Here is a 15084-nt window from a genome sequence, read left to right as displayed (position 1 = left end):
AGCGGATGTGGCATTTAAAAAATTGAAGTCACTTTTCACATCTGCCCCCATCCTGATCCATCCAAATCCAGAACTACCATTTATCTTGGAAGTGGATGCACCCGACTCTGCTGTTGGTGCCATTCTGTGACAAAAGATTGGACCCAAGATGCTCCTTCATCCATGTGCCTTTTATTCATACCAAATGTCAACAGCTGAAAGAAATTATGACATTGGAAACAAAGAACTCCTGGCTATAAAAGCTGCATTCTCTGAGTGGAGAAATCTACTTGAGGGGGCTAATCACCCGATTACGGTTTTTACGGATCACAGGAACTTAGAATTCATTAGATCCGCAAAGATACTGTCCGCGCGACAAGCCAGGTGGGCTCTCTTCTTCGCCAGATTTCAGTTCCACATCTCATATCGCCCTGGCTCCAAGAACGGGAAAGCTGATGCCTTGTCACGGTCATTGCTTAATCCTAGTTCAGACAAAGAGCAAGAAGAAACTATTCTTCCAAAAAGAAATTTTTTGGGTGTCATATTCTCCGCCGATCTCCTCACACGAATAAAGGGAGCCTACTCAAATGACTCTTTTCTTAAAAACCCTCCTTCGGAAGCGGAACTATTTCTATGTTATGGTCTGTGGAACTGTAATGACCATCTGTTCGTCCCAAGGGAAGTAAGATTAGAGGTGCTCCAATTAATGCACGACTCTCGATCCGCTGGTCACCCAGGTGTCCTTAAGACACAGGAACTATTGTCCCGCTCTTTTTGGTGTCCTAAATTAGCACAAGATGTTAAAAACTATGTCCTCTCCTGTGAGACCTGTGCTAGGACCAAGACTCCTCGAACATCACCTGTGGGTTTGCTGCAGCCTCTTCCGGTTCCTACTCGTCCTTGGGGGTCCATATCAATGGATTTTATTGTTGACCTGCCCCGATCAAGTGGACATAATACCATTCTGGTAGTAGTTGATCGACTTACAAAAATGGCTCATTTCATTACAGCACAGAATCTTCCTTCAGCCGACCAGACAGCCAAGTTGATTGTAAAAGACATGTTTCAGCTTCACGGGGCTCCAGATGAGATCATATCGGATAGAGGGGTGCAATTCACTTCGAAATTTTGGAGGACCTTCTGTTCCTCTCTAGGAATTCGTTTAAATCTATCATCTAGCTATCATCCACAATCCAATGGTCAGACTGAAAGGACAAATCAGACCTTGGAACAATACTTACGATGTTTTGTTTGTCATCTCCAGGATGACTGGATTGATTTTTTACCATTAGCTGAGTTTTCATACAACAACTCACATCACTCATCGACTCAGAATAGTCCTTTCTTCTCAAACTATGGATTTCATCCAACCTTTATTCCTCGTTTTCCATCTTCGGGCCCCATTCCGGCAGTCACAGAGAAACTGGAGATTCTGCGAGACATCCAGGAGACCCTCAAAGAGACACTTCGTGAGGCTCAAGTAAGGTATAAAAAAGCAGCAGACCAACACCGCAGACCCTCCCCAGAATTTCACATTGGGGATAAAGTCTGGCTTTCTACAAAAAATCTACGATTAAGGGTTCCAACCATTAAATTGGGACAAAAATACATCGGACCATTTTGCATTTCAGCACTAATAAATCCAGTGTCTTTTAGATTAGAGCTTCCAGAGACCATCAAAATAAACCCTGTTTTTCATTCTTCTCTACTGAAGTCATTCCGTGAGAATCCGTTTCCTGGAGGAGACTTCCTCCTCCTGACCCTGTCCTTGTGGATAATGAAGAGGAATTCATTGTGGAGAGAATTTTGGACTCCAGGTTACACCGAGGGAAACTACAGTACCTGGTCCACTGGGGGGCTATGGCCCAGAGGAGAGGTCCTGGGAACACAATTACTTTGTACATGCTCCACGACTAGTCAGAGGTTTCCACCGGAGATATCCAGATAAGCCTAGCAAGGATCTTCCGGAGAACACTCTTGGGAGGTGGGAGTAATGTCATGTTCTAAGCCTGCTGTACCCATGCTTGGCCACCGGGATTGCTGCTGCTCTCTCAATGTCTTGTTCTAGCCTGCAGTGCCTATACTTGTCCACCGGGATTGCAGCTGCTAAACTAAGGAACATTCCAGACCCTGAAACCTGACACCTCTGCACCTGTGCTCTACCTCTTAGCCTGCATATATAAACCTCCCTTTCCTGTTCCTCCCTTGCCTGTTTATACTGGTTCTTCAGCTCTTGCTGGTTCCTGTGTTTACTGCTGTGCTATTGATATATTGTCCTGTTCCAGTCTCCTAGTTGCTGACCTCTGCTTGTTACCTGACTATGCTGCCTGCCGCCTGCCCCTGACCTCTGCTTGTTACCTGACTATGCTGCCTGCCGCCTGTCTCTGACCTCTGCTGGTTACCTGACCATGCTCCCTGCTGTTCTTGCCACTGGGATCCACTCCAGCCGAAGTCTAATCCTTGACAGCCAGGTGTGTATGGGGGAGAGATGTGCATCTTTTTGCCAACTCTGTGTTGATGTTCTGGATGGTACGAGTTAAGATATATCTTCTTGGTAGTAGGGTAGACATAATTATCTTTGTGGTGGGAAATTGTTGTGTTGCTCTCTGTGCTACTCGTGTCAGGTTCTCAACAAGATGCCTCTGCTGGGACGGAAGGTCAATTGTACCTGTGTGGATGATGATGTATCCAGGGTTTCTGAAGTTTGGTGTTTTTAGAATATCCAGGACTCTCTGTGTTGTGGGGCAGTAGAGCTTGGTTATGTGTTTGCCTAGGAATAGTCGCTGCCTATTCAGGGATTTTCCATTTGAGTCAATGAGTATTATTGTCGGTGTTCTGCCTGTTGTCTGATCCAGTTGTTGTTCTGTGCTCTCTGTTGCTCTCAACGTTTGCATTGTTGTGAGTTGTTTTGGGGGCAGTAGTGTTTATTGTTGAGCGAGTGGTAGGGGTGGAGTCTGTCTGTCTTCTTGCTGTATCTATGTCTGAGCTGAGGGTTTGCTCTGTGCTGTATTTTACTGACTCCTATCTTTGCTGTTTATCACTAATTGTGGGCTGGTTGTAACTCTTGGGAAGTTTTTGTTAATGTTTTTTTGTTGTTGTGTTGGTGTTTCAATATGAGTATCTGGGTTTTCTTTCTTATTGGTTGAGACTATAATTTTATGTTTCTCTTTGAGTTTCCTCAGTTTGTCTCTGATCTGCTTGTTTTACTCTTGCAGGGTTATTATTGTAGTTTTTAGGTCTTGTATATTTGCCATGTATTCATTTTTTCTTTTACTATTTTCTTCCCTTAGCTGGTCAGTGCTCTCATTTGAGATTGTTTACTTAACAAGTCTTCTTTGAATAGTGTGAAGTCCCTCTCCAGCTGGGACAGGCTGTCTGTGATAGTGTTGGGAGGTGGATATGAGGTGCTGGGGCTTGGTGTGATGTCTTTGCTGACTGTTTTTGATTGGGACTGGATTTTTGATGTGTTTTTCTTTGCTGTCTGTCACACTGTATTTCTTATTTGAGGAAAGCTCATTTTCTTCATCTATGGCCTGGACTTTAAGTATATGGAAGATACTCTCAAATACCTGCAGACTGTTTTCACTGCCTTGGACCATGATGGTGCCATTGTGATAAACATTTGCAGTTAATACAGTGCTGTCTGACTCTTCCCTATCATGGATTCTTAGTGGTCATCCATGACAAGTTCACCTCTCTCTCTCTCTCTCTTCTCTCTCTTCTCTCTCTTCTCTCTCTTCTCTCTCTTCTCTCTCTTCTCTCTCCGGATTCGGACATTAGTATTCCAGACGGGCCTAACCTCTGGCTCTAGCCTAGTGTGCGAGGAATTGAGAGGAGTTAGGCGAGAGAGCGCCATGCAGCTGAGGAGAGCTAGGGGCCCACGGCACACAGAGAACCCCGCGGCTCAATGCTGCCCAAACTTCCAGCATCGGTCAGGGCCCCCCCCCCCTGAGCCACTTGTCCCAGCTCTCCCCTTCATATTAGTGACCCTGTCTATATCTATAGATGTTTAGACACATGCTCAATAGAAGCAGTAGCACAGAAAGAGAGAATGTGTTTTCCTAAGAGCCGTGGTTAGTGGGAAAGCATAGGGTGGCATGGCACTTAGGTCCAGATACACTAAACTCTGTTAAATCAGGGCAAATAATGTTAGGTTACCTACAATAGTAAACAGACGCGGTCTCTGCAAGCCCAGAACCCAAACCAACCACAATATATATATTTGTGCCAAAAGGAGTGCTACTGGAATTGTGACCTCATGTATACTGTATAACAAAAGACAAATCTCCGGTGCTACATTCAATATGACAATTTATATAGTTCCCTGATTTTAGCTCACTCATCCCACTTTTAAGTGGCAGGTCTTTTTATGCACCTGTGACTGATCCAACAGCATTTTGCAGGTACAGTAGTTTTAGGACTTGCAAAAGGGAGGATACCTTGGTATGGTTTACAAGCTTAAAATACTTTGGCTGAAGAATTTTACTAAATTACCCTTGCTTTTCAACAGCAAACCAGAGAAGTATTTAACTATATAATTTGTCATATTGGATGTATCACTGGGGCTTTTTGTCTTTTGTTATACCTAAAATAATAAAAGGATTATTTTCTCTGTGTTTAACAAATACACGCGCCCTCAGTTCCATAAACACCCCCAGGCCCTTATCTCATTCTCCCCAAAGAGGGCCCCAAGATTTTTATTGGCGGTTCTGACGATAATTATATGCAAAAATAATGTCCGTTCCCCAACTCATTAGCATACGGGAAAGGCTTAAAAGTCATTATCACGTTAAGTAGCGCATATACATAGATAACAATACAATACACTTGCATTTACATTCAAATAGAATACTTCCGCGCTGCATGCCAAATAACACTACCGTGTTACAAAATAAAGTTAAACCGTCCTATGTGATCCAGCAGTTTTTATGAGGTGTACTGTTTGAGGCTTTTTGTAAACACACCCTACAGTATATATTAATACATGGTTAGTGAGTTAATTTGTATTTACTATTTCTTCTTCTTTACACAAAGAACAAACTACACATGGAAGCTAAATCCACAACAAAGTCCATACAAACTACCTTGTTTGTGCATTTAAACTCTAGAAGACCAACCACCTCATATTTTGTTATAACTCTGTTTGAACCTTTATACTATTTAATAACTTTTTTAGTTTGATTTTATTTTTTCAATTAAAGAGAATCATGGATTGGAAGTCATCAAAAAACCTTTAGTTCAGAAGTTATCTCCTTCGTTAAACTTTGCCAGAAAAGCCAGAAAGCAAAACGGATGTATGGCCTCCAATTATGAAGGGATAACTTTGGAAAAGATGAGTTATCCGCAGCAACAAATCCAAGCCCTGACTGAGGAGGTAAAGTCTCAAAAGGTAAATCTACTATGGAAAATATTTACAACTATTGCGTAAAGTGTTAAGCATAGTGAACAGAGAGAGACATTTAGATACATAACTTACTACAGTATATACCTTTCACCAATGTATTAAGATATTTTGTTGTTTTGCATCATTTTCATCAACAAGTTACATGGGGAGTAGTTACACAGAGACAGAGGAGATGATAGATTAAAATCAACATTAGATCGGCCTGCTCTACATTGAATGTCAGGCCCTCCTCTGTTTTTGCATACATGTTTTCTTAAATAATTTATTACAAATATAATATAAACATGTGTGCACATGAATATGAGACTGGGATAAAAAAGCTTTATACACATAAATACACCTATGAAGCAATATGTTCCAATTGTATGTTTACCACATATGATCCATGTGATGTGTGAGGAATATCTGCAGCTGTTGGGGGGGAGGGGGGGGGGGGAGGGTTGAATCAAGGTGACGCTTTCAGCTCCATAACACGTTGCAAAATTCTTATTTGTGTCAATACGTGCCAGTGTAAAATGTATGGAACATGTTATTTACGTTTTTCACAGCTTACACTGATCATTTGCGCAAAGCTATTAATGTCATCTCAGACATGCAGGATTTCAATGGCAGAATGAGAGGAAATGTGCACCATTTCCTGGTACACAAAAACTTGCGCCATAATACAATATTGAACGGAGTATTTGCTTTACTATTTCCTGGTTGGCGTTGGGCTTAACTGTAAAGTTCAAGTCTTGTGTGCCTTGCCAAGTTATTACAAAGGGTTTGTAATCATTGTTTATTTAACATCAAGAAACTCAGTATCAAGTTGTTTTCTGAAAATAGTATTACTATGGCAGATAAAACATGGTTTCCAGGTTTTATAAATATTATATTGTATGTTATGTATATAGCCGGACATTTTTTAGTGTGATATCCCAAAATTTAGTTTGCAACAATTAATGGTAGATGTGTGGGGAGAATAGCAGAGTTTAGCAATTACACATGTGGTAGTTGTAAATTGTGTGATGCTAATTTTATTTCAACATTGGATATATTAGGCACTGGTTTATTTAGTAAGGGAAGCAAAGGATCATGTGAGATCTTTATAGTAGAGCACCTATTAACAAGTTCAAACACTTTCCTCCTGAGTGACCCCATCTGACCACAAGCCCATCAACATACTGTATCGGTAAACTTTGTACAGGAAATAACATAAAGGAAATAGACTTGTGGCTGTAAGATAACAATGTTTAAATGTTTAAATCCATTTTCGTTACATTTGGAACAGTTCAAAATTCCAGAAATCTTAACCCAAATATCATCCTATTCCAACAATATAATATGACTAGCAATATCATGTGGCTGCTCATTAAAACACCATGGGAAGAAGAAAGGAAAAAAAACCCCAGATTATTAGTGTTGCAGGGTAAGGAGAAGTTAGAGGGATTAGTCATGGATATTAATGCAATAGTATGTATGTATGTCTTTATTTATATAGCGTTGTTAATGTACATAGTGCTTCACAGTAGTAATACATGTGACAATCATATAAATAACAAATAATACAAATAACAGATCATGGGAATAAGTGCTTCAGACATAACAGTAACATTTCGGAAAAGGAGTCCCTGCTCCGAAGAGCTTATAATCTAATTTGTAGAGATTGTGGTGCCTCGCTCAAACCCCTGAGTGGGTGAAAGAGGTCGCGTGCTGCCAGGGATAGATACGTAAGCTAACGGGATGTGAGTGTGAAGAGCACACAACAAGATCCCCAATAGGGCGCACCGCAGACCTGAGTGGTATTAGATCATGGTCCTAGAGTGTGCAGACATACAACATATACAAAAGTTTATTAGGACATAATAGGCTAAATCACTACATAAAATAACATTAAAACCATGAAGCTCCTAGTGTCTATCCTGTGCTGGACTTGGCTCGCTCAAAGGATGGACGTGTGTGTCGAATGAGGGAGATACGAAGATGATATAACTATAAATAATTCAGCCTGGCCCGTCCCAAGAAAAACTTTTTCTTGGGACGGGCCAAGCTGAATTATTTATAGTTATATCACCATCGTACAAGTGTTTGAACTTGTTAATAGGTGCTCAACTTTTTCTTGGGACGGGTCAAGCTGAATTATTTATAGTTATATCACCTTCGTATCTCCCTCATTCGACACACACGTCCATCCTTTGAGCGAGCCAAGTCCAGCACAGGATAGACACTAGGAGCTTCATGGTTTTAATGTTATTTTATGTAGTGATTTAGCCTATTATGTCCTAATAAACTTTTGTATATGTTGTATGTCTGCGCACTCTAGGACCATGATCTAATACCACTCAGGTCTGCGGTGCGCCCTATTGGGGATCTTGTTGTGTGCTCTTCAAACTCACATCCCGTTAATCTAATTTGTAGATGGGAAGAACGTACAGAGTACAGTAGGAGGGCTTTCTGGTAAGTGCGTCTACAGGGGCTAGCCAAGCTTTATGTATGATGTGTATAGTATTAGCCATGGTGCTACTCATATGCTTCTTTAAGCAGGTGGGTCTTATGGTGGGTCTTAAAGGTGGATAGAGAGGGTGCTAGTCAGGTATTGAGGGGATGGGCATTCCAGAGGTGTGGGGCAGTCAGTGAGAAAAGTTTAAGATGGGAGAGGGCTTTAGATACAAAGCGGGTAGAGAGAAAACATCCTTGAGCCCAACGCAAGAGTCTGGATGGTGGATAACGAGAAATTAGGGCCAAGCTGTAAGGAGGGGCAGAAGAGTGTAAAGCTTTAAAAGTGAGGAGAATTGAATGTGAGATGTAGGATTTGATTGGAAGCCAAGACAGTGATTTCAGCAATGGAGATGCCGAGACAGATTTAGGAAAGAGTAGAGTGATTCTGGCAGCAGCGTTTATGATAGATTGTAGTGGAGACAGGTGAGGGTCAGGAAGGCCGGACAGCAGGAGGTTACAGTAATCGAGACGGGAGAGATGCTAAGTAGCAGACAGGTTTTGTTAATCAAATGCCCTTGATTAATAGATCATCAGCAAGTGTGACCACCTCTATAAAATGTGATAATTATCCAGTTCAATCTTTCTTTCAATCTTACTCCATTATTCCAAAGGTAATAACAGAGCAGCAAATTGCTATATATTGCTTTTATTTTGAAACTGGACCATTAACACAGGAGTTAGCAGGTATTGAAAGCAAATCTCTTACAGTACCTAGTAGGCCTCGTTTATAGGGCATGCTCATGCACGCGACTGCGTGATGTCACGCGCACATGCAAATAATGCACTGGAGGCATCGGGTGGTGGAAGCGTGGTCATGACATCATGTGAGTGGTTCACCCTCATTGGCTGAACCGCTCACGTGATGCGGCCGTCGCCCGGAAAAATCAATTTCTGAGATCTGTTTAAAATTTGTGCGCTTGGATGCGTCTGTCGCGCGCACTAAGGGCGCGCTCAATTGACAACTTTACTTTGTTTTGGGGGCACGTGGCGTCGTGTGCACGCGTGTCGCCATTATAATCACGACCTAGGTGAACAAAACCTTGATGGAACTGCAACTTTAACGTAAGACCAATGGTTGTCTCAATCATTTATTGTTTTGAAACTGTAAGCACTAAAAGCCCAGCCCCGAAGAGGTTCAAAAAGTCCTTTATCACGAACATTGCACATTGTCTCATGCCAGTAAACGATGCATGACTAAAAGATTTGTGTCAACAGCCACAATATTTCCCCTCTATCAGTCAACAATGTTCACTGTAACACACAAGACTTCATTCTGAGATTACAAGTTCTCTAGCAGAATCCCGAGAAAGGGGTAGTTCTGTTTACCCTGTTTAATGTTTATTGTTAATATGTCATATATGGTAGTTTGTTTTTGATTTACTTTCTGACCATGTTTTTTACTCCATCTCTGAAGCATACAATTCATTAACATTGTATTTATTGGATTTTATTAGATACATATTTTAAGAAAGAGAAAATAAAAACAAAACCATGGTAAATGCCAAAATGCAGATCGTACTGTAACTTTAAGTCCCATGTTTATTAATCATTACTAAGCCTTGATGCTCATAAAAGAGTTCTGTGCTAAAAGTCTGCTAAGGGCAGACTAACAGCATAGCACTGTTTAGTAAATCAAAACTTACATCTTTCCATGTTTTCTCATGAGCTAGCTCTAATTTGTATACATAATTAAAGGCATTAACATGCAGTATAGCATTCGCTGGTGAGCAGATATTTATGGTTAGACTGACTGACTTGACTGACTAGGTTGATGACTGACTTGACTGGGTGCATGGGTGACTGACTGGGTGGGTAGAGACAACGGGGGGCATGGGAGACCGGGGGGGGGGCATGGGAGACCGGGGGGGGGGCAGGGGAGACCAGGAGGGTGACAGGGGGAGACAGAGGAGACATGGGGGGGGCATCGGACATTTCTTTACCGACACCAGCAGGAGAGCTGACAGTTTCTCAAAGTCTGACTTTGCTCTAAACTGGAATATCACTCTTAAACCCCTTCATGGGAAATGTAATTGTTTTTACACTGCGCTCGCAGACATGAAATGCTGCAATGCATAAGCAACGAATGCAAACCACATATAAAAAAAAAAATTAAATAAAAACGTGTTGCCCATGTTCTTGGACCTCAGTGTTTTTTCTCCCTAATTTGGCAAGAGTTGCTCAGCACTGTGCATTGACCCATAATCTATCCCATTCCCCCACTTCAGAAAATGTGTATGAATTCCCCTTCAATTGACCTCAAAGCTGTGTAAGCCATCTCTATGTCACAGACATGTTGCTGTTCTACAGTAACCTTCCCATATGCAGAGACCTGCAGCATAGTGAGGGACTTGCAGGCTTCTGCTTCTCTGCATTTGGGTAAAAAGAATTAAGCCTACTGCAAGGAAATTATCCAAAGTCAGCACGAGGCAGGATTACTGCTTTCCCAACCACTGCCTCCTCTCATATTAAGGCTTAGCAAATTGTGTATCAATCAGCTGCAGCTAGAGAGCAGTGCATGGTAGGATCCCAGGGGGGGAGGTGAGGGAGGGCTAAATTGCACACATGAATGATGTAATAACTGAAACGCTCCATTCCATGCTCTCTCCCTCTATATGTAGTATTAAACATATATGTATGGAGGTGACAGATGTAGCTGTGTTTACTTGGCTGGCCCGGGATCCTTTCTCTGGTCTGTGCTGCAGGAGAAGGGGGTGAGCAACCAGGGGGGGCTAGGGGAGACCAGGGGGTTGCTATGGGAGACCAGGGGGTTGCTATGGGAGACCAGGGGGTTGCTATGGGAGACCAGGGGGTTGCTATGGGAGACCAGGGGGGCTGGGGGAGACCAGGGGAGGCCATCGGACACAAGGGGTGAGGCATGGGAGACAAAGGGTGTGGCATGGGAGGCAAGGATAGAGGCAAGGGCGGGCAAGGGAGAGTACATACTTTATCTGTAAACATGATTGTAAAGGAAGGAAAGGCTTCACTGGTACAGTTCATATAGACCCTGGCTGCGCACCCCAAAAAAACTTGGTAGTGCGCCAACTCACGTCAGCCCAATCGGGTAGGGAACAGAACCACATGCGCTGCCATGACGGATCGCCAGCGGGCAAAATCTGGTCGCCCAGGTGTGTGTGTGTGTATATGTGTATATGTGTATATGTATATAGATGTGTGTTCCCCAACCCTAAGGAGATTCACTGCTGTTATCTGGTGTTGGTGCTACCTGTTAGGTTCACATGAGGTTCTGAGCATCTGCTGGTGTTGTTGGGGATAGATAGGGCAGGCTTTAGGTGCTTGGATCATTCTTTTCTCTTGGTGTTGCAGTTGGTTATAAAACAGTAACTTGGTCTTTATTCTTTAGGTACAGCAACAGCATACCAAACAATGAAACAGCATACATCAGTACACTTCCTTTCTGCAGCAAGAGAGATTATCCCCCACTGGACCCTACATAACCCAGCAGAGTGTCACCTCACAGCTTGCTTTTCTTTTAGTCCCTAGACTCAACCCCTAAGGTCTATCCCTGACTCCCACACTGCCTGGTGGAGTGTGGGGTAGATGATCCCACTCCCCTGATGGAGGGGAAGGAAGGTGAACTAGAGCCCAGACTTCACACTTCCACTTACAGAAAACAGACTAAATTTGGAACTACAACTCCTTTTTGTTACCGGGGAGGGGCCCCAGGTCTCAGCCCTGTATGGGCAGTACCCAGGCCCAAAGCCACCCCCCCTGTCACTCAAGGGAGCTGCTTACTACAGCAAGGGCAGTTTTAACCCTAACACTGCCTGCTCTGGTACCAGGACTTGCGTGTTAGGCAGAGAAACTAGTAGCCAGGGGCTGCATGGCTACATATATATACATATACAAGAAAAAAAAGAAAAAAAAAACGCACAGGATAGATTTAAAATAGAATGCGCTGCGTGCAGGAGAATGCGCGCGCCCCCAGACACTACCACGGGGTGTGGGTATTCCACTAGTGAGTAGCAGGGAGGAAAGAGTCCAGAGCACAAGTTCACAATAGAATTGCTTCTTGGAGGACATCCAGCCTCCTTAAAGGCATAGTGCCAGTAACAGAAGAGTGCAGCAATACTAATACAGCTTGCGTGTACTGACTGATCTGTGAGGTTGATTTGAAGTGCTGGTTGTTTAAAGTGTGTGCAGTTAGAACCAGAAGCAGTTTGAACAAGGAAGCGGTTAAACAAGGTATAGTTTATTGAAGTACAGTTTACTGTTAGTACTTCTAAACTTCATAGTTGCTAGAATGAGCAGAATTGAAAATGCCACTCAATGCACATCTTGCCACATGTATGTGCACTTGGAGCAGCTGTTCCAAGGAGTATACCGCTGTGAGAAGTGTGAGCGTGTGGTCTCTTTAGAATCAGAGATTGCTGATCTGAAGAGGCAACTTGCAATATTGAGGGACATTGGCAATCTTGAAAGGGAATTAGAGCTCACTGAGCAGGCCCCTGCTTCGACTACTGGTGCAGATGGTGGCGCTGTTAGTGAGGAGCAGGTAGGTAATCTGTTAGTGAGGAGCAGGTAAGTAGCTGGGTGACAGTTAGAAGGGGAAGCAGGGGCAATAGGGAGAGGCAGGTCGCTTCTGACCTGACACATCCCAATAGATTTGCCATGTTGAGTGAAGATATTGGGAATGTTGGGGCAGAAATGGCAAGGCTGGGGAGACTAATTCCTCTAGCAGCCAGGGGAATAGTTCCTCCAGCACAGTGGGAACCTTTAAGTACCTTAATAACAAAAAAATGAGAAAAGAAAATATAGGACCCTTTCAGTGTGAGATGGGTAGGCAGATTATTGGAGATAAGGAAAAAGCTGAGATATTAAACAAATTCTTTGCCTCTGTGTTTACCAGGGAAGAATCAAGTTATATAGTAGTGCCGCAGGAGGAAGCCCCAACTCCATATTAATGAACAATTGGTTAACTGAGAAGAAGTTCATAAGCGACTTGAAAAAATTAAAGTAAATAAGGCACCTGGCCCCGATGGCATACACCCAAGAGTTCTCAAGGAGTTAAGCTCAGTAATAGCAAAACATTATATTTAATATTCAAGGACTCCATTTCCACAGGCTCAGTACCACAAGATTGGCGTAAAGCAGATGTGGTGCCTATATTTAAAAAGGGAGCTAGATCACAACTGGGAAATTACAGACCTGTTAGCCTGACTTCAATAGTAGGAAAACTACTTGAAGGTTTAATACGGGATAATATTCAGGAATACCTAATGGAAAACAAAATTATTAGTAATAGTCAGCATGGATTTATGAAGGATAGATCTTGCCAAACTAATCTTATTTGTTTCTTTGAGGAGGTAAGTAGGAATTTAGACCAGGGTAATGCAGTTGATGTGGTCTACTTAGATTTTGCAAAGGCTCTTGATACTGTTTCACACGAGGTTGGTGTACAAAATAAAGAAAATTGGACTCAGTAATAATATATGCACCTGGACTGAAAACTGGTTAAAGGACAGACAACAGAGGGTTGTCATAAATGGAACTTTTTCAGGTTGGGCTAAAGTCGTGAGTGGAGTACCTCAGGGATCGGTACTGGGACCCCTGCTTTTTAACTTGTTTATTAATGACCTTGAGGTTGGGATCGAGAGCAAAGTCTCCATCTTTGCTGATGATACTAAATTGTGTAAGGTAATAGAATCAGAGCAGGATGAAATTTCTCTTCAGAAGGACTTGGAGAGACTGGAAACCTGGGCAGGTAAATGGCAAATGAGGTTTAATACAGATAAATGTAAGGTTATGCATTTGGGATGCAAGAATAAAAAGGTGACTTACAAATTAAATGGAGATATATTGGGGGAATCCTTGATGGAGAAAGATTTAGGAGTGCTTGTAGACAGCAGGCTTAGCAATAGTGCCCAATGTCATGCAGTAGCTGCAAAGGCAAACAAGATCTTATCTTGCATCAAACGGGCAATGGATGGAAGGGAAGTAAACATAATTATGCCCCTTCACAAAGCATTAGTAAGACCACACCTTGAATATGGAGTACAATTTTGGGCACCAATCCTAAGAAAAGACATTATGGAACTAGAGAGAGCAGAGAAGAGCCACCAAATGAATAAAGGGGATGGACATTCTAACTTATGAGGAGAGGCTAGCTAAATTAGATGTATTTACATTAGAAAAGATGCGTCTAAGAGGGGATATGATAACTATATACAAATATATTCAGGGACAATACAAGGAACTTTCAAAAGAACTATTCAACCCACGGGCAGTACAAAGGACTCGGGGCCATCCCTTAAGGTTGGAGGAAAGGAAATTTCACCAGCAACAAAGGAAAGGGTTCTTTATAGTAAGGGCAGTTAAAATGTGGAATTCATTACCCATGGAGACTGTGATGGCAGATACAATAGATTTGTTCAAAAAAAGGTTGGACATCTTTTTAGATGGGAAAGGTATACAGGGATATACCAAATAAGTATACATGGGAAGGATGTTGATCCAGGTATTAATCCGATCGCCAATTCTTGGAGTCTGGAAGGAATTAATTTTTTCCCTTAATGGGGTTTTTTGTTTGCCTTCCTCTTTATCAATAAGTAAGTATAGATATAGGATAAAGTATCTGTTGTCTAAATTTAGCATAGGTTGAACTTGATGGACCTACGTCTTTTTTCAACCTCATCTACTATGTAACTATGTAACTATGTAACTATGTAAATTCAAAGTAAGGGTTCTTTAGTTGAATGTTTTGGCCAAAGTATTGTAAGCCTGCTACCACGTCAAGGTAAACCCTAATCAGCAGGTCCTACACTACCCGCACAGTAAACTAACCTCAGTAGTAGAATGAGTGACTGTCCCAGTCTTCCGGAATCCAAAGGAGATGAGTAAAGGTCCCAAGAACATCCAGGCAGGAACAGCATGTGATGGTAGTACTTGCAGTACACAGGGCAGGTAGCAACTGACTTATTTAAAGGGAAGCGGCAGCTGATATCAATGAGAGTCAGAGTGAGGCTTACTTCCTGTCAGTCGGAAGAGGGCAGGATTTTCCAGAAAACAAGATGGCGTCGCTTGCTTCAGTATGCTTGAAGTCACTTCCTGTAGACAAGGCAGGTGCAGAACAGAGGCGCAGCCTCTGCGGAAGCAGGGAAGAGTTCAGGACACAGACAGACATCAGATAATCTTGACTCGCAGCTAGAGGGCGGCGATCAGAAGTTCAACAGGTAATGAGGGAACACGCCGGAGGAGGCGTGTTC

At 42.6% G+C, this 15084-nt stretch overlaps 1 protein-coding gene across 5 annotated transcripts in view; it reads left to right on the top strand.

Moving 5' to 3' along the window:
- The window catches only part of TBC1D2 (TBC1 domain family member 2), a 167098-nt gene that overhangs the window by 57957 nt on the left and 94057 nt on the right, over positions 1 to 15084 (top strand). For 4 of the 5 annotated variants that reach the window (XM_075604321.1, XM_075604311.1, XM_075604302.1 and 1 more), the window contains exon 7: positions 5181 to 5368. In XM_075604321.1, coding sequence (XP_075460436.1) covers positions 5181 to 5368 — 188 coding nt within the window. Of the gene's footprint in view, positions 1 to 2302; positions 2451 to 5180; positions 5369 to 15084 lie in introns of those variants that run through there. The other variant, XM_075604340.1, reaches the window with a different exon arrangement.

This window comes from Ascaphus truei, chromosome 1 (genome assembly GCF_040206685.1).
Source record: "Ascaphus truei isolate aAscTru1 chromosome 1, aAscTru1.hap1, whole genome shotgun sequence".
Classification (NCBI taxonomy): Eukaryota; Metazoa; Chordata; class Amphibia; order Anura; family Ascaphidae; genus Ascaphus; species Ascaphus truei.
This window is presented reverse-complemented; position numbering and strand designations above follow the sequence as displayed.